Source organism: Hyaena hyaena, unplaced genomic scaffold, assembly GCF_003009895.1.
Source record: "Hyaena hyaena isolate Hyena2069 unplaced genomic scaffold, ASM300989v1 scaffold_60, whole genome shotgun sequence".
NCBI lineage: Eukaryota > Metazoa > Chordata > Mammalia > Carnivora > Hyaenidae > Hyaena > Hyaena hyaena.
Window position 1 is genome coordinate 1,023,083 of NW_024080692.1, and position 24,299 is coordinate 1,047,381.

At 45.5% G+C, this 24,299-nt stretch overlaps 1 protein-coding gene across 3 annotated transcripts in view; it reads right to left on the reverse strand.

The window, feature by feature from the left end:
- Window positions 1-23,103, reverse strand: part of ELOVL2 (ELOVL fatty acid elongase 2) — a 28,135-nt gene extending 5,032 nt beyond the window's left edge. The window contains exons 1-6 of one of the 3 annotated variants that reach the window (XM_039231859.1): window positions 23,045-23,103; window positions 11,969-12,156; window positions 7,649-7,726; window positions 3,602-3,773; window positions 714-838; window positions 60-194 (exon numbers count right to left, since the gene is read on the reverse strand). In XM_039231859.1, the coding sequence (XP_039087790.1) occupies window positions 60-194; window positions 714-838; window positions 3,602-3,773; window positions 7,649-7,726; window positions 11,969-12,156; window positions 23,045-23,060 (714 nt within the window). In that variant the 5' untranslated portion in view covers window positions 23,061-23,103. Of the gene's footprint in view, window positions 1-59; window positions 195-713; window positions 839-3,601; window positions 3,774-7,648; window positions 7,727-11,968; window positions 12,157-13,218; window positions 13,287-21,225; window positions 21,282-23,044 lie in introns of those variants that run through there. The other 2 variants (XM_039231860.1, XM_039231861.1) reach the window with 2 other exon arrangements.
- Window positions 23,104-24,299: the final 1,196 nt, after the last annotated feature.

The window sequence follows — 24,299 nt, forward strand, 5'->3', positions numbered from 1 at the left end:
GTGAGGCGAGAGCGCCGTCGGCTACACGTTTCGCCCTTGAAGACCTACAGTTCGCTTACCTGAACGTAAAAATTTAGGAAGAGGATGACTAACGTGAGCATGTAGGAAGACTGGAAGATGAGACAGCCGAAGGGGAAGCCGCAGGGTTTCACCACCGCGCTCAGCGTGTGTGTGATGGTGAGCACGAACTGCACCTGCGGGGGTGGCAGGGAGGTGTCACTGGGGGGTGGCCGGGCCACGCAACACGCCACGTGGAAATATTAAACATTTAGAAATCGACTTCTATCACTCCCTAGGTTTTGCAGGAAGAAAACAAAACCACAGAAGCAGCCCACTATCCTACCCAGAAAGTTTACTTGAAACATACTAGTCAGTATATAAAATCGCCTGTTTGTTTTCTCATGGAGGAGTAGCAGTTGAACTTAATTAGATACAAATGAATCTTAAAATTAAGATTCTGTGTTTTAATCAATTAACTAATGTCTTAAGTGTCTGTGTTAAATCACTGGCACTTCAAAGCAAGGGCTAAGGTAACTGTATACACAAAGGCCATTTCAACACACTAGGTTGAATCCTTAAAAGGTTTTTTTTAGAGAGAAACAGGCAGCCTCCTCGCACACGGCAAAGCCTCTGTGTACGGAGACAGGTTACTCCCCTCCATGAGAACATTCGATGCTTCACAGGGAGAGGAGCTGAACCAGGGGATAACATACCAGTTGAGCCTGCGTGAGGTATCTCTTCCACCAGAGATACTTGTGCATAGAAGGAAATACAGAAAGGCCATAGTAGGAGTACATGAGAATGTGGATAAAACTGTTCAGTGTGGGTCCAAAGAAACCTGTAAAAGTACAGGAGAAAGATTACTGTTCATTCTTCATCCGGTGAGACGGATTCTCCCCGTGCAGCACGACCGAAGGCGAATCACGACGGCGGGACTATCCTCTACCAGAATCCACGCGGGTGAGTTCACCCTCGCTTCTGTGCTCTTACTCCGGGATTCCGCAGAAGTCACCGGGACAGGACGAAACTGGATGCTTTCTATGTCAGGGTGCCAACCAGACAGGTAAGTCCTGATCTGCAAAGGCTTTCCTGTCTCCTAAACTCTCGGTACTACCAAGTAATCAGGAAGAAATCGAAATGCTAGCTTCAAACGGCAGAACTCCTTTGAAAGAGACGCGTCTCTGCTTTCGCTACGCCTCTGATGAGCCATTTTGACTGGAAAGAGGGCTGAACAGGGTGCCGAAGAGTCCAGCATGTTAGGCTGCTCTTTAAACTTAATAAATCCTTCGTGCAAGGGACCTAGAAGCAAGAGAGCGAGGGCAAGGCGAGAAGGCTGGGACAGAAGCGGGACTGGCGGGTGGGGCTGCCGAGAGGCCGGACCGTCCCATGGACCCCAGGACGAGGACTATCTAAAGTCCAATGCAGGACATTTTGCTGTGCTAGCTTGTGCCTGTCACTCCCCTGTGCCAGCCGCCACTTCATGGAGTCCCTGTAGCTGCCACCAGTGTAGGCGGATAGTGTCTCAGGAAACCAAAGGGAAAAGAGCGAAGTTCCATGTTGCTCCACGGAGAAGCAATAGGATTTAGTTGAAGGGGTGAGGTGTCAAGAGACAGATTACTTGTTGGAAACTGGGAACCCACTCTTGTGAGGAGGAGATCAATCAAGATAGGCCGAGTGCTTACAACAGTGCCCGGCAAAGTGAACGCACTTCTGTTATGCTGGGATCCAGAGGGCTGGTCTGTGGGCCCTCGGCCCTGCGGTGGGAGGGGCTGTTGGACTAGAGGAAGCCTATTAGCTACGTCCCCTTAGATACATTAGTTTTCGTTTGTAAATTTTGATTTTGTCACCTGGGAAATGGGCATGACAATGATTAGCTCTCTGGGTGGTGACAGGATTGACTGCATATGCTATATAACCGAAAAGTACTGTGCCTACACTGGTGAATGAATTTCAACTCTCCTGCCTGGTTTTCCGCCTCTAGATCAGTCTGGTTAGATACATGCAAATCAATGAATAAGAAACAGGCGTCTGGGTGGCTTAGTCAGTTAAATGTCCAACTTCAGCTCAGGTCATGATCTCATGGTTCGTGGGCTTGGGCCCGGCGTCACTCTGTGATGAAAGCTCAGAGCCTGGAGCCTGCTTCGGATTTTGGATCTCCCTCTCTCTCTGTCCCTCCCCTGCTTGTGTTTTCTCTCTCAAAAATAAACAAACATTAAAAAAAAACACAAAAAAATAAAAAAACACCAGCATCTAGTAAGTCCTCAGCAAATTCTGGCTGGAATAACTGGTTATAGCAGTATTTCTTTACTCACTTGAATTTTTCATTACCATGCATTAATGGGATATGATTTTTGTAATATTTTAGGTTGACTAAAAATAGTCACAGCATTTTATCTAGAGGAATCCCATGTCTTTTCCACAGGGATTATGTGAGACAGGTTTAGATGCTTAGTGATTTGTGATGAAATTGTCGACAATCACAAAACATACTTAACCTTGATAATTCTTTGATGTTGGTTACGGCCTGTATATTGATGACAGTATGAGTCTATCATAGTTTTAATAATTAAACTCAAGAAACCAGATTTGGTCCAGGAGAGCTATAAAATAAAAACATCTTTCTGACCACTGAATCCCTAGCACTTTCCTTCTTCACACTCTGGTTTTAATTTGCATCTTCATAGTCCCTGATAAAGTCCAAATATCCTCGACATTTTCTTTTATTAAGTTTATTTATTTTGAGAGAGAGGGAGGGAGAGAGAATCCCAAGCAGGCTCCACAATGTCAGTGTAGAGCCCAACGTGGGGCTTGATCCCACAAACCGTGAGATCGTGATTGGACGCTGAACTGACTGAGCCCGCACCCCTCTCCTTGAAATTTAAAACAGTATCTCTACGATCCCCAAATCATTTTGACTTAAGTTTTACCTGTTCTAAGTTTTCAAAGAAGATTCTTAAATTTGGGGATAAAAGACAATCACATAGAAAGTACCGCTGTCTCCAGTGCCGGTCATAAGGGACCCATTAGTGACTGTGAAATCAGTGTGGTGAGAGTTGTCATCAGCTTTTTGAAAAAGCGCAACAGAATTAGTGAAACATCAACAACCCAAAGTGCATCAGAGAGTTAAGGTAAATATTCCCTGAATTTCTGTTCCATACAAGAGACTGGGATATAAGACGTATTGTAGTTCTCAGTTAAAGCAAATATTGAAAGCCACCCAGAGATGCGACCTTAACTTTTCAAAATGGAAAAAAAGTCCAATCTATAGAACAGCCAAGTGATGACTGTGGAAGGTGCTGGATTTATTTCGACAGGAGTCCTTCAGCCTCTGGTGCTGGAGTAAAATCCCTCCAGCTGGGGGACGTGCTTCTGGCCCGCAGACATTTGGTGCAGGGGAAAAGATGTATTTTCAAAATTTAAGGTAACGCTGGGAGTTTGCAGGAATGAAAGACCAGAAGCAAACCGGCCACGGGCAAACCCGCGCTGCCCGTGTGGCCCCCTCTTCTCGGTCCTGATGCACGTGCATCTTCAACACAAGGTACTCACTAGAGGCCTCACTAGATCAGTGGCATGGAACTGAAACATCAACAAAATAACTTACTTTGCCCACAAGGTATCCAGTTCAAAACACACCACCAGATGTTAAACATGGAGGCATGATGGTATACGTGAAGAAAAGTAATCTGACTGGTTTTTTTCCGCAAAACAAAGAAAATGGTGTCCAGGAACTCTATTGATTTGGAGAAGTAGTACCACCACAGCACCTTGGCCACCTGAAAGAACGTTACAACAGGAAAAGGTAAAGGTGAGCATGGAAACGCTCCCCTTGGCTGCCCTCTGACCCCTCGGGAGCCCGTGAGATGCAGCTCTCTCCCAGGCCATCAGAGAAGCACCTTGCTGGCACCTCTGCCTCAGTTTCTCCTTACCCCCAGCTGCCCACCCCACTCCCCCAACACACATCATCTGATCAGGTTCCTCCTCTGCTCCTGTGGAACACAGGCTCCTTCTCTGGCCTGTGCTGGCGGATAGTTCTAGCATGGTCTATGGGCGCGGTCAAGGCCCCCAGCTTCCAGCACTCGCTGCCATCCATGCCTGGGCCTCCTAACACTCTTCTCCTCGCATCCACCCTCCTTTCCTACCGCACGCCTGGCATCCTTTAGAACACCCTTCAATGCCTCCCTTTCCTCTGGAACCCTCCCTAACCCTCTCCTCGCTTTTCTCAGGCCTAGCCAGTGGCGTCTTCATTTGCATTTGGAAATTTCTTTATGCCTCTGCTTTCAGTGACCATGCCGGTGGGAGTGGTGAGGGTTATGCAGCAGAGGGCAAATCTCGCAAGGCAGGGACTGTCTCATCTTTGCTCAGAGCTTAGCACTCAACAGATCACTACTGTCTGTTACAACAGGTTTTCATTTTTCCCTAGTCCCCTGATGTGCACATGTTTCATCTCTTCGCTGTACTAGTGCCCAGGCGTGGTCTGTAAGTGGAAGACTACTTCTTTCGTGCCTCCTCCTCCTGGATTTAAAATGCAGATGCTTCTAGGTGTTGTATGTAGTGTCGAATCACTGCATGGTATGCCTGAGGCTAATATTACACTGTGTGTCAGCCAACTGGAACTTAAATAAAAACTTAAAAAAATCAAGATGCTCTTCCTCATCACTGAAGTGGTAGTTCTGGATTCCTACTTCCTTTCCCTCCTGAGCCCTTTACAAAGTCTTGGCCACAGGGAACTACTTTAACGGCGCTGTGTTTTTAGCACTAACATTTAGACATATGAGGACAGTGTGTGTAAGAGGAACTCGGAAGTTAGAATACCATGCTCTACTGTCTGCCTGCCAAGAAGATAAGAAGGTGTGCTGGCTTCCCTGCTAAGGCTTAAGAGTATAACTGAACTTCGCAGATATTAAGCCAAATACAAATGTAAAATGGCAATAACCTTTGGAGAACTGTATGGTAGCCCAAAGTGTGCTGCTCTGTGATAACACATTAGAAATAAAATGGGTGCAGAGAAAGCTACATATATACTTTTTTGTATCATAGCTTTAAAGATTTTTAAAATGGATTTAAAAATGTGCATCTTACTATTAAAGATTTCCATTAAAAGGTTTCTGCTACCTAATAAGCATGTTTTTAGTTATGGAAATTTTCAAACATCCATAAACGTGAGGACGGGAAGTATGAAGAAGCTGTGCTCCCTATCTCTAAACTTCAGGACTTTCAATAGGATTTCAATCTGTTGGATCAATTCTGTTCCTCAACATTTTTTAGGGGGTATAGAGCATATTATAAGCAAATGCAAGGTATCATTTTATCTATAAAAACTAACGGAGAGGAGGAAGGAAACTTACTTTTAACATAACCACCATGTCATTAGCTAATAAAATTAAGGACTCCTTAATATCTACCAGTAGCTTCAATCCATGTTCAAATGTGTCTTTAAAATGTCTTTTGAAAACCGATTTAAATCCGGATGCAACCAAGGTCCAGCTTGTGCTGATTTGATAACGTTTATTACTCTCTTCTAATCAGTAACAGTCCCCTTTCCCTGCTTCCCCTCTTCCCATGTCTTTTCTTCACAAAACTGGATCGGCTGTTGCCTAGAATTCCTAATATTGTGGATTCCTGGTGTTTAACTTCTCTATGCCCCACATTTTCTGTAATGAGCCATTACATTTAGAGGCTTGATGGACTGGGACTTAGGGGATTTGGCAGGAGCTCGGGGTCCGTGGCCCTGTGTACGTCCTGGTGCATCACGCTCAGAGGGCACATCGTTTCTGGTCGGCCTGCAGACATGCATGGACAGAGTCTAGGTGTTAACAGCTAATCCAGTTACTATGAAGGTTCCATTCAACGTTCACCCAACAGTTGTATCACTCATGGCTGATGGCCAAAGAGAGCCACGATTTCACTAGGAGTTGCAAAAGGGTGATTTTCTAGTTCTCTCATTACTTACGCACTTTTCTATAGAGAAGAGCTCTTTCTCTTCCTCTGTTTGGAAACTCACATGTGAAAAGCAAAGACCAATGTTTGACTCTTTCCCTTTAACTTTTCCCCTAGAATGAGTTGGTGTTCTAGCAATCTTCAGAGGGCAACAATGTGTTTTTCATATCATTTTAGCTCATGGGTTTTTACTAAATTTAGTATGTTTCAACCCACTGCAGTCAGTATTCTTTTTGAATTGTCCCATCTTGCAAACTGCAAGTCCCTTCAAGAGGGCTCGTAGGTCTTTTTGTCATGACCTGAGTAGTTTGGACACGTTACGTGCTTTCTGTCACAAGATATCCTCAATTCTGCTTATACACATTCCCCACACCAACCCGGGAATTGGCCAATTTTCTAAGAACCCTAATCCCTTCTGGTGGAAAATTATATTTAGAAGGCACAATCTGGGTATTCACTGCTCATTGCACTGGGCTGTCAGCGACTAACTAGGCCTTTTCTGTAGATAGAGCTAAATAACACATTTGTTTTTAGAAAGAATAAAGTCAATTCTGATATTTCCAATTTGAATCTATGATCAGTGTTCATTTAACTTTTTAATTGGTATCTCCTTTTTACATCTCAAATACGAGTTGTAATGATATTAACACTATTTTATACTATACTTCATCCTACGGTGTAACTTCAACAGTCTCAAAAAAGCAACACCAGTATTTTTATTAATAGCAACCAAAAAAATTACTGAATAACGGTTAATATATATCCCCAGAGGGATGTTCAGTCAAAACACCGTGTTTTAAAGTCACTTAAAATAATTCTCTGGGTGGTTAGGTCACCAATTTAGTACATGGGTATATTCATTTCTTTGAGTTTCCAAGGTTTGGGAGGAAGGCTAACATTGCTTTCTTTCTAAACTTGATTTTGTTTGGGGCGCCTGAGTGGCTTAGTCGGTTAAGCGTCCGACTTTCGCTTAGGTCATGATCTCACGGTTCGTGGGTTCGAGCCCCGCGTCGGGCTCTGTGCTGACTGCCAGCTCAGAGCCTGGAGCCTGTTTCAGACTGTGACTCCCTCTCTCTCTGACCCTCCCCTGCTCACGCTGTCTCTCTCTCTCTCTCTCTCCTAGAAATAAAACATTAAAAAAAAAAAAAACCCTTGATTTTGTTTCATATAATGTAAAACACTTAATGTTTCCAAAATCAAGTATGACACAAGGTGCATTCAATTCAGAGACTTCTAACTTCCATCCCTATCGCCTCTGCCTAGTTCCTTCGCCCAAAAGGAAACACTTTGTTAGGTTTTGGTTTATTCTCCCTTGGTGTCTTTTTAAAAACATTAGCGCGTGCACACACACACATATTCATATCACTTCTTACACAAAAGGTACTATATTATAAACACGGTCTACAAGTTGTTTTGGTTTTTGCTTTTTTAATGGAGATAACGTCCCAGAGATTACTCTGTAACAGCACAGAGATCCTCGTCGTTCCGTTTTGCAAAAGGGACCGTTCCCGGACGGACGTGCCATGGTCCTTGCCATCAGCACCCCACAGCTGGACGTGTGAAAAACATTTTTGTTACCAAGTATCTATCAGAAGAGGCCTCCCTTTCTAATGTAATCCCAGGCCTACGCTCCCATCTGAAAGGAGAAGGCCTCCCCCGCCTTTTCTAAGAGAGATGGTTATAGACGGTCGATTAGCTTCTCAGGACTCACCCGGACATCAGCTTCCCCTGCACTGGTGAGATTCTGACACTGTAAATTGTAGCCTCCTTCCCAACTGGAGAGAACAAGCTACCAAAGAAACAAAGGGGGAAAAATTAATACTAACATTTGGAAGAGAACCAGGTTTTCTATTCATGTTTTTGACTGGCATCTGTCTGTTCAAGGTCTGAGTAGAAACTTCCCAGCATTTGACTTTCTCAACCCTGTCCTCAAACACGTTATCAGCGGAAATAATTCTTGCTGTTGAAGAGATACCAACAGTTGTATTCTTCAATTGGTATAATTTACTTCTGAACTTTACGTTGGCCCAAAATAAGAGTCATCATTTGAGTAACAGAATCTTTTATGTAAGGAATATCTAGCCCTATGTTTCCACAGGTCAAAGGCAGAATTAAATGTAAACAAGTGTGAAAACTACACTAAAATGTTAATACCTTAGATTGGTTTATATTTATCTTAGTTGATCATTCCATAATTGTGTGCATAGTTATTATTACCATTTTACAGATGTGAAAACCAGGGCTCAAAAGTTCTTAAATCATTTTCTTCACTGTATTTGTGCTACTTGGTAATCAATCATTTGTGTGATTATAAATGATTAATATTTATATCCTTCATTGTGTTCCAAAACCAAAAGTACCCATAAAGATCTGTGTGTTATTTGTTCATCTTTGAATCCACCATTCCTTGCCCAATGCCCAGCACATAGAAAGCATGTAATAAATTATGGAAAATAAGCTTTTCCTACTTTGTGGAAAATTCTACCAAAGACGTTCTCTCTCTCTTCCTTCCGGATATTATTGCAAAAGCTTAAAATTCTAAAATACAAAGCATGTACATATGGTATTTTTCCCCTCATCACATTTTATTTATGGGAAAAAGTTTAACTTTTCCAACTTCAGGAATAGGAGGTAGTCATGTACAATTGCTGACTGGAAAATCTCTCTAGATATGAAAAGAAACCTATATATCTGACAAGTTTGCCAAGGACTTTTGCATATTTGATATATGTGTATCTTATTAAATGATCACCATGATGAGTTTAGTTAATGCGTTAGGGAAAGTATGCAAAGGCCTAGTACTTGTAGCTGCTCAGCAGAGACGGGTAAAGGTACGCTCTGTAGAGAAAGGCATATACAGAGCAGGGAGCAGTGAGATGTTAAAACTGAATACCGAAAACAGTTGAACAACTAAAAAGCACTTCTAGGTTATTTAAAACTACCTGATGATTTTAAAATCTAAACAGAATTAAGCAGCTGCGCTATGAGAGGCTCTCTCTGCTTTGCTCGGATTTGTAGCTCATCCCCCCGCGGGCTTGGCCGGCAGGAGCCCCCCCCTCCTGGGTGCTGAAGGAAGGAAATCAGGCTGTCGAGCCTTAGGAGGTGTAGGCTAACTCGCTCCAAAATAGGTCTAGAATCCCTCCGCTTCTCCCGGTTTCGCCAGCACCTCAGTCCGGGCCACCAGCTCCTGTGACGGCAGCGCTCCAACGGTCTCCTGGACTCTCGTCCCCTCTTCCCCCAACTCACTGTCCTAGTCTGGTCTCCACGTGGCGGACGCAAGGACCCATCCGAGAAGGAAGATGGATCGCTCCCCTCATTAAAATCCCGCAGAGGCCCACCATTAGACTCCGAACAAAAGCCAAACTCTTCACGAGGCCCTCTCTGTCATCTGTCACCTCTCCGCCTCGTCGTGAATCACCCCCTCCGCTGGCCGCGGTGTTCCGGCTGCCCTGCTTTATGGTCTTGGAACATTCCAGGCTTGTTCCTGCCTCAAGGCCTTTACGTTTGCTGCTGGTTCTGCATGAACACAGCTTCTTCAGATCTTTATCTGCTTGATTTCTGCTCACATGTCACAGCCTCGGCGAGGCCTTCCTGCCCCACCGCCAGCCCACCACTGGCCAGCGCTGCACAGGGGAAGGGCCGAGTTGTAGAACCTAGAATAGGATCTGACGCACTGCAGAAACTCCACGCATACTCATTGAAAGAATCTAAATTTTGGCAGTACCTTCCTGGCCCCAGCAAACATGTGAACTGCGCTTAACAGGTTAGCAAGGTTCCATCAACCAATCATCAACTGGTGGCTGTTACACGTACTCCCAAAGTGTCTAGGACCTTATGCCTGCCCTGGAAGAAGCTATGACCAGAGGAGACGAGGAGCCAATCAACAGTAGTGGCTTTGAACCAAGAGCTACAGGAGTGTGAGAAGAGCAACAGTGGATAAACCAAGGATAAGAATTGTAGTAGGGAAGGGGCTAAGTACCGGCGGTCTCCCTAAAAAGGGACAGAAGCCATTTATTTGTCCAAACGCTACTGTTCTTATTCCTGTTAATGGTGAATAATATTCACTTTAATATTTACACAGCATTTTCCTATTTATAAACTCCTGTGTACTAGTCTGTGAGCCTTTCAAGTACAAAAATCACATGTTACCCATCTTAATCTTAATATCTCCTTGGCTGAGTATACATTTCACAGCACCTAGTGGGTGCTCACAGAATGCTGACTGAACAGAACTGACTGATCCTTCTAGCAGATTCAGGAGTTAAGTAGAACAAGTACCATATCTCCATTTTATTTTTTTTATGTTTATTTTGACAGCATGCACACAAACAGGAGAGGGGTAGAGACAGAGGGAGACACAGAATCAGAAGCTGGCTCGAGGCTTTGAGCTGTCAGCACAGAGCCAATTGTGGGGCTGGAACCCACGAGTGGTGAGATCATGACCTGAGCCGAAGTCGGACACTTAACTGACTGAGCCACCCAGGCGCCTCCATATCTCCATTTTAAAGACAAGTCATGTAAGGGTCGGAGAGCCTAACTAATTGCACCAGACTTAGAGAGAAAGTGACCCCTGCATTCACATCTTCTGAGTCCACCACACCGACGTATCCAGCAAGTTAATTAGGGCTTCCAGTGTGGTCAGACATTCGGGCTGCCCTTCTGACAGCAGGTGCTGCTTCTGAAAACAATCCAAGGAAGAATACCCTTCCTTTGTTTCTTCCCCAAGAAAGTAACCCTGTCAATTACTATCTTGCAAGCTCATCTAGTGAACTAAGATTTACCTAGTTGAAAACCTACATAAAAACCCCCCTTTCAGAGTCAGGTAACTTGGGATCACGGATACGACAGTGGTGGAGGAGGGGCTTTCCTGACCCTGAGTTCCATCTGCACTCCAGTCACGGAACTGTGGGCGTCGGAGCTGTCACGTAAAGTAACGGTTTTTAAGCGTTCTCAGAATGGTGCGCAGCAGCGAAACGCACAGACTGGAACTCTGTGGGTGAGAGGATCTATATTTTACACGCGGATTTATCCTCTTTTAGAATTCGAGGACCGGGAAGGCCACTAGACTTGTGCCACTGTCAGTCATCTGTCACTGACAGGAGTGATTTTAGCCCGTTCCCTTAGAAAGGTTCTGTCCTGTTTTTGTTTTCCCTCCTCCTGAGGCTGCTCGCTGGAGCAGGTTTATTTGGCACTCGGAGACCTTCCTTTGTGGCAGGCAGAGTGAACAGGCTTCGGCTGTACAGACAGCGCAATTGTTACTTGTTCTCGTAAAACGACTTGGGTTTGGCCCGTTACAAAGGAAGGGGCGATGCATGACGTAACGAGGGCAGCAGGAGCGGGGCTCCACGGTCTGTCCTGAGAGGCCACGGTGCCCCTGTCACCAGGGCCAAAGACGGAGGGAGTGGTCGTAACTGCATTTGATTTTTTACTTAAAAACTACTCTGTAACTCAAGAGCTGTCTATTCTCAGGCAAATGATGTAACTTTTCCAAGCCTCAGTATCATAATCTATAAAAGGAGAAAAATAGCACATATGAGCCTTCGAGGCGCATTCAGATCTAAATTGTGACTCTGAATTACAGTTAAAGACTGAAGATTGAAGAAATAGGCCTAGGGCGCCTGGGTAGCTCAGTTGGTTAAGCGTCCAACTTCGGCTCAGGTCATGATCTCACGGTTCATGGGTTCGAGCCCTGCATCGGGCTCTGTGCTGACAGCTCAGAGCCTGGAGCCTGCTTCAGATCCTGTGTCTCCCTCTCTCTCTCTGCCCCTACCCCATTCACGTTCTGTCTTTCTCTCTCAAAAAATAAATGAGCATTAAAAAAAAAAAAGTAGGCCTAAACTAGGAAGAGAAAAATTCAACTTAGAAATAAAGATTTCCCCAAGACTTTCAGAGGAAATAGTATCAAACGCTGGAACCATTCCTGAGACTTTGAGGAATGGTACTGACAGCAGTGCTGGAGAGTTCTGGAAGGCCAGGTTCACTTCACAGAGTCACTCACTCACCGGACTCCAGCGTTCCAACAGACACTTACCTCTGCCAGCATATACACGGAGAGAAGTGTGATTCCGAGGTTATACAGGGTGAGGATACCCCTGAGGGAGAGAGCATGTCTGTTCTTCATGTATCTGTTACCCAGCCATATGGAAAGCAGATACAGGACAGTGAGAAAAAAGGTAGGAAGGTAAGAGTCCAACATGAACCATCCTCTGACTCGAGAATCTGAAAAGAAACATATTCAGTGAGAATCCTAAAGAGTAGCACACTTCCGTTTAGTTTCAAAATATTATCACATACATTTAAAAAGTTTTTTGGGTTTTTCTTCATCTTTTGTTATGTTCTATGTTGCTGAGGGAGAACAGAAATATCAGGGGTACTACAGTTCCAGAATTTCACACACTACAAGATGCTCACCACAATTAAGTCTAGTTAACATCCAGCACCTTACACAGTTACAAAAATTTTTTTTCTTGTGATGACAACCTTTAAAAAATTTTTTTACATTTATTTCTTTTGAGACATAGAGAGAGACAGAGCACAAGCGGGGGGGAGGCAGAGAGAGAGGGAGACAGAATCTGAAGCAGGCTCAAGGCTCTGAGCTGTCAGCACAGAGCCCAACGTGGGGCTTGAACTCACGGACCACGAGATCATGACCTGAGCCGAAGTTGGACGCTTAACCAACTGAGACACCCAGGCAAATAATGATGAGAACTTTTAAGACCTCTTGTCACATATATTGTATGTGTACACACCAAATACAACAAGCAACAATACGACACCACCCTGAGGAGGAAGCTGGGGTCACAGTTTGGAAGAAGAAACCCGTGGGGCAGAAGTAGTTATGGAAGGTCTCATGGAGCAACAGCTGAGGCTCAACGCTGAGTGGCAGGAACAGGTGATCAAGGAGGGAGGTAGGAGTTCTAGCATCTTCTCTGGAATAGTTACTGTGTTTATTTATTCTAACTCCATAATCAGGAAGTGCTGTCACGCCATTAGGAGGATGAGAAACAGCTCGGAAAGTGACAGGAAGCTGCCGCGGCCACCCAGCAGTGGGCAGCAGCACCAGGGTCTGAATTCCCGGGAAGCGACGGCAGAGCCCTGGAGCGGATGATTCAGAGCTGCGGGCAGAGGCTATGACCGAAGACCGAAACCTGACCATGGACTAGAAGTATCAACAGCCACGAGGCAAGAACCAAGACACACCAGGTGTTCCTTGCTCTGGAGAGGGAAGAGGTAAAATCCTGAACGAAACACACATAATAGATCTACAGCATAGTCAGTTACCGTCTGAAAGGCACCGTAGGCACAAGTGATTTTAGTTCTCTACGCCGCTTTTTGTTGTCTCAATAAAGCACGTAACTTGGCCCGCGATGATGAACACTGGCTTGCTGTTTGTAATCTCTGTGAATGCAGGCAGGACGAGCGGATCCCTCCAGCAGATCAAGCCCTTTTCTTCTTCCCTCTGCCCTTCCCGGGTCCCCGCCCCTCCTCCTGTCCCACTGTAGCCCTCGCTCGCCAGCCCCCCTTACTCCACCCTGCCTGACGGACAGCGCGCAGGAAAGTGCCTGCTCAGGCTCTGTCCCAGCACGTGTTCCGTAAGCTCCTCCAGTTGTGACAGAGGTGACAAGGCCAGGGAGGAGCTGGTCTCAGCACTCACGTGACTACCAGACACTACCTTTCACACAACTTGTGGGTGATCACGGGTCGCCAAAGCCTGTGCCACGTGCCACTTGTAACGCTCACCCCTGTATCCAAATCCGATGCACCCGGGGGGTGCCTGTGTGCCTCAGGAGGTTGAATAGACTCTTGATTTTGGCTCAGGTGATGATCCCGGGGTCCTGGGATCGAGCCCTGTGTCCGGCTCAGTGCTGAGCCTGCTGAAGATTCTCTCTCTCCCTCTCCCCCACTCATACTCTTTCTAAAATTAAGAATAATAATAATAATAAAATACAATACATCCTATGCATCCTCTAAAAATCCAGATAAATGTCCTGTCTTTGGAAGGGAGCCATTTCTATTCCGTTTTCTTACTACAGCTCTCCACCTGCATAACAATGTAATTATAATTTTATAATTAGTGTGGAACACTGTTATCATAATTTACTTTTACTGAACACATACTGTGTGCCAGGCACTGTCCTAATAAAGCTTTTTACGCGTATTAACTTACTTCATTCTCAAAGCAATCTGATTATGTAGGTATTTCTAATAGTTTTGTTGAGGCATAACTATTAACCTGCATGTATTTAACGTGTATAATTTGGGGTGTCTGGACTTACTCCAACACCCACGACGCCATCACCACAGTCCAGGTAACAGACGCATCCACCACGGATGACGTTATAATCACCAGTTTATGTTTGAGAAACACGGAGCCACAGAGGGTTACAAGGTTAAATATCTGCACTACACCGCTACCCCTCCTCCTGGTACGGTGTTATGCACTGAGCCGTGTCCCCCAAAAGACATGGTTAAGTCCTAACTCCTGACACCTGTGTGACTGTGACCTTACTTGGATATAAGATCTTCACAGGTCTGACCAAGTTAGGAAGATGTTGTTCTGGACTCGGTGGGCCCTTGCTCAGTGACTGGTGTCCTTTATGACAAGGGGAGATGTGGACACAGGGACGCGGAGAGCAGAAGCCATGTGAAGACGGAGGCAGAGAGTGGGAGATACGTCTCCGAGCCAAGCAATGCCAGGGGTGACCGGCAACAGCAGAAGCTGGGAGAAAGGCAGGGAGCACTCTCCCCTAGAACCTCAGAGGGAGCACCGCCCTGTCAGCACCTTGATGTCAGACCTGTAGCCTCCGGACTGTGAGAGGATCAATCTTGCTGTTTTAAGCCACGTGGTTTGTGGCGCGTCGTCACTAGGGCCCTGGGAAGCCAATACGCCTGGTCTGCTCCATTGCTCTGCAGTTCCTGCCCACGTGGTGGTCTGACCTCCACGTACAGCACACCCTCTGTGGGGCACACCCTGGGGCTCAGCTCCTACTGTTGCACATGAGTTTCGCCTCAGTCTTTCCATCTTGGCCCAGAGTTTACCTGCTGGGCCTGCACTCGGAGGGTTAGGGACTCTCCTCACTCAGGTGCAAGGAAAAAACAAACAAGAAGACAAGCGTTAATGTTTCCCTGTTAATGGTTATTTATGACACAGTTTGCATACTTTGTCCTTGAGATAATGGCTATTCCCTTAAACTCCCCAAAACCCTAAGCCGTGCCTTCAAAATAACGAATGTTTTCCTACATACAAGGGTAAGGGCCTCTTTCTTTATCACTTTGTAGTCTTTTTACAATAACCACTCGATTCTGCTTCTGTACTGCCCACTTGCCTGCTGGCTCATTATAGAGAGCCCTGAGTCCTTGGACTTGGGGCCACATATTTAGAGTTCTGTGTGAACTCTGTGCGGTCCCGGCTGGTAGTAAAGACTCCCTTAATTCGGCCTCAGTGGTCTCGGGTGGTCTCTGTGTCTCTCCACATAATATTTGGAGGCCCCAGCGAGATTTTGGGGACCCCAGACCTCCAAATTCCTGTCTCTTTTCGGGGTAAAAGAGGAGATGCCTGCACCCTCTCCAGCTCCTTAAGATGTCCCAGGACCCAGGGAAACACTCTGGTCTTTCCTGCCACCCCAAAAATGGCCCCAGTTAACCTGTGGGACTCCAATGTCTGAACCTCTAGAGGTGAGTCCATTTATCATCTGAATTCTGAATGCGCATGTGCTTCCCGCCCCGGGTAGCACCGAGACATCGGATGGGCCCTTCAGTAAACCTGTAAACCTGTTTTCTGGCCACTTCTGTACCTGTTTTGTCCTGTTGTCACTGTCATTATTTTTTGTCTCATCTGTAGGAATTCTGGTATGGAGCCCTATCCGGCCCACCCATGGTGGTGGAAGGGGGACCTGATCACTCCCCGGAGAAGTCAGAGGTCTCTGTTAGGGGCTGCCATCTGTCCGACCCACCCATGGCGGTGGAAGGGGGACCTGCTCACTCCCCGGAGACTTCAGAGGTCTCTGTTAAGGGCCCCCATCTGTCTGGCCCACCCATAGTGGTGGAAGGGGGAACCTCATCACTCCCTGGAGACTTCAGAGGTCTCATCCATAGAAATTCTGTGGGAGGGAATGTAATAACCTCTCGTGTGTATGTGAGAGTGCATGTGCGACTTGATCTGGCTTGCCTGCCGAGTTTGATTCTGTGGCCCCACGGGTGGGCACTGTTAAAGTCCCCAAAGCCTGTGGAGTCTGAGTGGGCCCATCTGTGATTCCATGGTGAATGGCATACAGTCTTTGGCGGCATCTGAACGGTTTCTGATCGTAAGTCATAAAGCTGAGACCGCTACGGCTAAGCGTCACCTAAGTTCCTTCAGCACGCAGCCAGACAGACCTCTGACTGGTCTCCTCATTAGAGGGGGCACCCCTATCCCTTTGTCTGTCATTGAGACACCGCCTCACAGCAACATTATGGGATTGGACTGTGCAAAGTAAGGGTTTTTAAGAGACTACAGAATTATGTGAACTAGAATGGCCCACTTTCGGTGTAGGACGGCCTTCAGAGTGAACCTTAGGTGTCCCAACCATCCGCCGTGTCTGGCATGTTGTAGCCAGTCTCCCAGATTACCCTGACCAGTTCCTATATCAACTCCTGGTTAGAGATCGCCCAAACCCTTCTCCCTTGGGTGCGATTTACCTGCAACAAACAAGGACACTGGAAGAATGAGCGCCTGACTGGAAAAGGCCCACCAAACCCAGCCAATATCAGGACCCTGAGAAGGGGACCTTATTGGTCTGGCTGAGATAAAATCAGACTGAAGGGGACACTAACTCTCTCTGTTCCTCTGCCTAGTGGATGAGAGGGCTTCTCCCTCATTCATTTCCCAGGTTAACGACTATAATTGGAGCCAATTGTGGTTAGTCTATCTCGGGACAGGGACTTTAAGGAATATTCCCAAGCAGTTGCCGAAACTCCTTTTGTTTCGGGGAAACTCCCTGTCTTCTCTGGACTGACATGGACTGTCTAATTGTACTGGCCAAAACAAAAGAAACCTGAAGCCTGCACCTCTGTCTGAACTGACAAAATTTAAAACTGGGAATTATTGTCCTCTGCCTTCTGCTGGCACCTCTTCTCTTTTGCCCTTCCTTGGGGGCAGGGGAGGGGGTGGCCTTAGGCACCATCAGCTCCTCCTCCCCCCCTAGATGTTGAGGAGTGAAGACCAAGGAAGTCAGATTTCCCCATCAACTTTCCAGGTCAAAATTAACCATGGGGAACAAAGTGTCTTACGTGGACTCAAGTAAAACGTATTCAGTATTTAAGTTAAGTTTGTTGCTTTGAGATGAAGAATGTTTATCAACATTAAAAACAAAAACAGAAACAAACTTGTATTTTACCTAGATTTGCTGAAGGTCAAATAAGCTCCTGTTATCTCTGTTCCAATCTGTTAACAAAAGGATGATGCAAAAAACCAAGGATATTTGGAACTGCTGAAAAAAACATGTTTTGTGCTTAATGGATTCATACATTTGCCATCTAAAAAATTCTGGTGCAAACACCTCTCAGTTGGTTACTAAGTCCTCAACTGGAGACTAAGGTTTCCTAGAGTTAAAATCGACTAAATGTACTTAAGACTGTTGGAAATAAGGAAAGCAACCCAGTATGTAGGAAAATGGGAGATATGTTAGAAGGATATAAGGAATGAAAATACATTTTTGTTGAGGGTAAAAGAGTAATTTTGTCCTAAATGAGACTGGTTGTTTGGAGAGAAATGGCTTTGGGACAAAGTTTAAAACAAAGAAAAGTTGTAAAAGGTTCTTTAAGGGGCGCCTGTGTGGCCCAGTCGGTTAAGCGCCCAACTTCGGCTCAGGTCATGATCTCGTGGTTTGTGGGTGCGAAACCCCCGTCAGGCTCTGTGCAGTCAGCTCGGAGCCTGGAGCCTGCTTCAGATTCTGTATCTCCCTCTCTCTCTGCTCCTCCCCTGCTTATGCTGTGTGTGTGTCTCTCTGTCAGAAATAAAGACATTAAAAATAATTTTTAAAAAGGTTCTTTAAAAAGGAATTTTATATGTGCTCAGGATAGACTAAGGTTCAGATAAATAAAATTTTTAAAGTACACTGTTGTAAGGCTGAAACTCTGCTTCTCTCTCTGTTCAAAAGACAAAGTTTTCTTGGATTGTTGACCTGCTCTTGGTAAGACAATGTAAAGATTTTCTCTTGTCTGCCAAGAAAACCAAAGCTTTAGGTTTCATCTTTATCAGGTCTTTGACTGCTTAGTTAAAACTTCTCAATGTTAAAGGAGCTAGGTTTTGCTAACAACAATATAATGCTATACATTCACCTTTAGGATCTTTTATTGCCATTCTGGCTAAATAAATAAAGTTTTACGTTTGTAATGATCTGTAATCCTATTTAGAATGTGCCTTATAACTTCCAAAGGTTTTAACAAACTTCTCAAGATTCAAATGGTAAAAGAGTTTTTTGATCAATTAGGCCCTTTTATTTGGGATGCTAAGTTACTTGGAAAAGCACTGCCATACAATGGTAAACCTCAGGTTGTATTTTACGGGTAAATGCTCTAACTGCCCAAATATATATGCAGTTCCTAAAGCTTTAATGTTTTGGCATAAGATTTTCACTTATTATTCTGATTACTTGAAATGTTATGTGTCACAGAAATAACTGCATTTCTTCGTCAACTGCATCATAATGAACACTCATCAAATCTTTAACAATGTCCATTTCTGAGATTTTGTCATTTATAATTGTTCTTATTCTCTCACAAAATGTATTTCTTCTTCAAAGAGATTTATAAAAAGGAATTTGGAAACAAATATAGGTATTTGACATCTTTAAGATGAATACTAAAATGGGTAAGAATTTCCAGAGCTAAAAAGCTGCATTCAAACTGAACAAGAATTAGGAACATGGGACTAAATGAACTAAGGAAGATTATAGTTCTGTGACTCTTATTGGAAATATTGCTGGTTCTCTAATGTTTGCATGTTCAGATGAAGGAAACTTTCTCCTAAAATATCTATGATATAGAGAAATGTCATAAAGTATTTATTTGTAAACTGAAGCATTGGTCTTTTCTCTCTACCTAAACCCTCTGAAATTGAAAAACTCCCAGTGAGTATTCTTTCTTTTATGGCAATTACAATTGTTTGCGTAAGTTCGATAAGACTCTGTTCATCTTGTAACAGGACACCACTGGAAAATACTGGTTATTTACCAAGGCTTTGACTGGAATGTCATATTTGAGAGTCAGGCATAGACTCAGATATGACCAGACAGCTTTCAGGAACTAAGGTTGACTTTATGAAAGATGGAGCCATAAAGGCCCTTGGAAATGTTGGCCGGATACCTTGTTCACAGAGTTGCCAGCAGCCTCCCCAGGTGAGTAAAGGAGGTCACTTCCTGGCAGGTACAGGAACCTCAGGACATCTTGGGGACCTCGTGAAGAGGAATTTGCCCAATTCTGCAGGTACTGCAGGCCTGTCTGATGGGAAGTACTTGGCTTGGCCTCTGGCCTGGAGAGGCTACCAAAAGTTCAACCTGGAGATTCCTTATAAAAGGTCCCAGCAAAGTAAACTTTACAAGATCCTCATGAACAATCGCTATTCTTGCTGTGCTTATGTACATAATTAGGCCAGGGTTGTTAAGACTGGACTTGTTCTACAAATGGATTGGTCTCGATTTGGCCATCTTTGGAAATGGGGGTTTTTAGAGAGAAAAACTATGTTTCGACAACACACCGCTATGGATGTTAAATTCTAGTTCTGATGGTCTTTAAATGTTTGTTGTTTGCCTAAATTAGACAACTTGAGGTAACCCTTAGAAAAACTGTCACAGTATTTCAGGTATACACAGTCTTCTGTGCTTGTTATTCTGTGGGGATGATAACAAGGCCCCATGGGCATAGGATTATTTAAACAACAGGATGGATCTCTAAATATGCAAACCAGATCCTCCCTAAACCTGATCTGACATTTGCTAGAAACCCACCCCATATAAACCCAGGACATCTGGGTTATTCAAAGGATGGAGGTCACCCCTTTCAAAAACTTGGAGGTGGATGTCACAGCTATACAACCAAGCACAGGACTCAGCCCTTAAAGTTTCAGGTATCACCCCATGGGTCCATCATTCCAGAGTCAAGTAGGCAACTCATAAGAGGCTTCAACCTGGCGAAGTGATCCAGATCCAGTCAACCCGCTTAACTAACCCTCAAAAAGACACTGGCCCGAGATCTCCAGCCCTGATCCAGCCACACCCCAGAAGCTGGCTGGTCTATGCATGGCAGAAGCTTGAGGAATTGCCATTCTGATAAGACAGACTGTCCTTACCCTTTGCCATCGAATTGGCAGAGGTTATCCTGGAAAGCTGGGAAAACAGCACGAGATTCCTTTTGCACTCACCTTCCTCTTATGGATAGGATGTTCTGTTAGTATTGATTACTTCTAACCCAGGCCCCATTTGTAAGAGCAGCAGCAGCAGTAGTTGATCATCAGGGAACAGTAGCCTAGGCCCAGCTGCTAGGACATAGGAGCTCAGCACAGAAAGCTGAACTCATTGCCCTAACTCAGGCGCTTAGGCTGGGGAAAGGAAAAACTGTCAACATCTACACGGACAGCCAGTATGCCGTCGCCACAGCGCACATGCGTGGGTCCCTATACAAAGAGCGAGGGCTCCTAACCTCGGCAGGAAAAGATGATGGTCTTAGGGTCTTCCTACGACAGACTCAGCCAAGATGATGAGTCCATGATTTGACTCATGTACCTAAAGCCAGTGGGGAATGTTGCACATGAATTTAGCCTCAGTCCTTCCATCCTGACCCACAGTTTACCCTCTGGGCCTGTACTCGGAGGGCTAGGGACTCTCCTCACTCAGATGCAAGGAAAGAACAAATAAGAAGACAAGCGTTAATGTTCCCTGTCAGTGGTTATTGATGACACAGTTTGCATACTTTGTCCTTGAGATAACGGCCATTCCTTGAAAATCCCCTACAGCCCTAAGCCGTGCCTTCAAAATAATGAATGTTGTCCTACACACCAGGATAAGGGCGCTCTCTTTATCACTTTGCAGCCCTTCTACAATAACCGCTCAATTCTGCTTCTGTATTCCCCCCCCCCCCCACTTGCCTGCTGGCTCGTTATAAAAAGCCCTGAGTCCTTGGACTCGGGGCCGCACATTTAGAGTTCTGTGTGAACGCTGTGCGGTCCCGGCCGGTAGTACAGCCTCCCTTAATTCTGCCCCAGAGGTCTCGGGTGCTCTCTGTGCCTCTCGGCACAACAACAGTGTGTCTCACCCATACATCCACTGAGTTCTGAGTCCGGCAGTCTATGTCAATCAGCAGGATGAGCCCAGGACAAAACTAACACGGCACCTCAAGTGGTTTGTTTTCTTTTGTCACGGTCCTGTGAATGCTTCCCGCGTCTGTTAAGGAGAGTAACTGATCCAACCCAAAGTGAGGAACGAATACTTGTGATAAGATTTATCCTATTATCTTTGGGATGTTACGTGTTAGCTCTGCGTCAGGTATTTTGCCCGGGACAAGATCCCCTGATGCTAACGTGGAAAAGGTGAGTACAGAGGAGGCTTGGGGACACCCGGAAGTCAGCCTGGGGGCCTGCCAGTCCACTTAAGCTTGTGCCACTTCTGGGAAGGGGAAACGGATTCTTGATGGCTCAGATGCTAGACTCCCTGTCACCGTGGAGGTCGCCTGACCCGGCTGTCAACTGTCAATCTTTCAATCTCCTCGCCACAAAGAACCTTCCATAAACATGAGCAGAGCTGAGTAAACAACCACAGCCGTCTGCTTACGTGGACCCCTATGCACATAGTTCCAGATCACAGCAATCTCCGCAAAGGCGAAGCTCAGCGTGAACAGAGAGGCTGTTGTTTCACGCTCTGGTGGAAGTGTCCAATAGAAGCCACGGTCACCAAGACACCCTCTGTGCCCTCTGCGTGACCCGTCCTCCTCTGCACCCACAAGAGCTGTGAGGCAGAGAACATGTGCAGGGAGGGAGCTTATGCGACAGAGGTCCTGCCCTGCCTGCCCCACGGGATCACCACGAGGATAAGATGGGGGCGGGGGAGAGACTGTGAAAATATTTTTAAAGCTCTAATAATCACACAGCATCATTATGTTAAAACCATACAAAGAGTCATTCATTCGGCGTTTATAAAGCCCATGCAGGGACTGGCGTGGTCTACGTAATCTCTAAATGATGCTGTTGAGAGATTTTTGAGAGACAGGAAAACCTCATCTCCCTCCACCACTTCCCTAACCCGACAGGGCTGCAGAAACGGCGTGGAGGGAACCACAGATTTCCCACGGGTTGTGAACCATCAAGGCTCAAGTGAAACAAAACACGTGGTCTGGAAAAGATTCATTCACTTGCGTGCCATGTGGTGGGACTAAGACGCCCACGGACGCCTAGGCAGCCCTGGAGGGGACGGTGCTCCGCAGTCAGTCTAGGTGACCGGGGACGCAGGGGAGGGGGGATGCGCAGGGCCTCCAGCCCACGGCCGGGCAGGCGAGCTCACCGCCCAGGCTCACGAGGCAGAAAGACGAGAGGTGGCTGCGCACGTGGGGAAGGTGGAAGGTGTGTGGGCAGTGGAGCCACGAGAGAAGCGGCCAAGGGTAGCAGGAAGCCACGACCTGCTCTGGTAGCCAGGGAGACACGGATGGAAAGGGCTGCGCTGCATCCTGTCCCTGCTTGTGGCCCCCGGAACGTGAATCCCAGGAAGCTTGAGCAGGAGCACTGAGGCTTTCTAGATGTTCTGGGAGGAGGAGATCAAAGGGGAGGGAACTTAAATCTCTAAATGTTAGGTAGCATACTGTAGTCAGGATGCCAGAAGGGGGCACCTGGGTGGCTGAGTCGGTTAAGGGTCTGACTTCAGCTCAGCTCATGATCTCATGGTCCGTGAGTTTGAGCCCCATGTCAGGCTCTGTGCTCATGGCTTGGAGCCCGGAGCCTGCTTTGGATTCTGTCTCCCTCTCTCTAAAAAAAAAAAAAAAATAAAAAAAAAAAAAAAAAAAAAAAGACACCAGAAATGACAAAAGCCCTCTTCTACAAGTAAATAGTTTTCTTCCACATAAAGCTTTCAAGTACCTTACTCACCTCGAGGTCCAAACATATTGTCCAAAAAAGCATTGATTTCATCATCAAAAGCCTTTAGATGCTCCTGAAAAGATAAAGAAAACATTATTTAACTGGGTGTCTTGGGAAACTCAAGACAGACTCATAGGTGCCAGAATCTCCAAGTCCTAGCTTCAAGCACACCGGCTGCAAAGACTTCAGGGAAGTGGACCCGTTACACGCAGCCTCATCCTTCACAAGCTTGTGTGGATTTGGAAGGAAAAAATTCCTTTTTCCTTTCCTTCGGCAACAGGAGTCATGGAAAACAGGCTTAGTACATTTTTAAACATTCAAGGATTATTGACCTTAATTCCATTTCCCTCTAAAATGCTTAGAGGCAGAAGCTTTCCATAAGCATCTTCTATTGTTGCAATTAACAGGAGTCAAGGGCAAGGAAAGGGAGGGTCTACCCCTGCAGGATACAATGTAATTGTCAAAGGAATATTCAGCTGAATTGTAGTTCACAAAGCTCGGTCTAAAGCTTTAAAGGGGACTTATTTTTCAAATAAGGAAATTAAGCACCATAGCGATTTTTTTCCATAATCTAAAAACTTTTATATTTTGTTTTCAAAACCTTATACATGAATATATAGTTAATATTACAATAAACAGTATCTCTAGGGTACATCAGTTATTACTGCCACTTTATCTGGATTCAGGTTGGGCTAGGAGAATTTCTGCTAAGAACTGTATGGTTACCAAATTGGCTACAGGCTCTGGATTCAGCTCCCGTTCCTGCTGGTGTGCTATTATCTTGCCCAAAATACCTGGTAAGGTGTTCCCTAACCCTGCCTACAATGGCCTAGGGCACCTCCTCAAGCAAAGGGAAGAAAAGACAAATTTCCCCAGTGTTCCTAGGAAAGAGATCTTTGATGACAGCTTTGGGCCGGTGGATTGGTGAGCTGAATGTCAGCTCTCAGGATGTTCATCTAGAACATTCTCTATAATCAACTGCTGGAGTACAGTCAAAACATGTCATTCACAAAGAAAGCGCAAGTGCCAAAGAAGAGAATTAACTTACTGGCATCTGAAAAGAAGATCTGTATGTTTGGTGATCGGCCTCTACCATATTTCTTACTTGTGACTTTGATCCTGAGAAAATTTCAAGGAAACTTAGGTATCTGGGGACTTTAGGAAGCTTGAAAGACTGGATGAGGTTTTCATGACTGACATCTGTTAGCATCTTAACCTGCTGGCCATGGATTAGGACCTTTATTATTTCATAGTATCTAAAAAA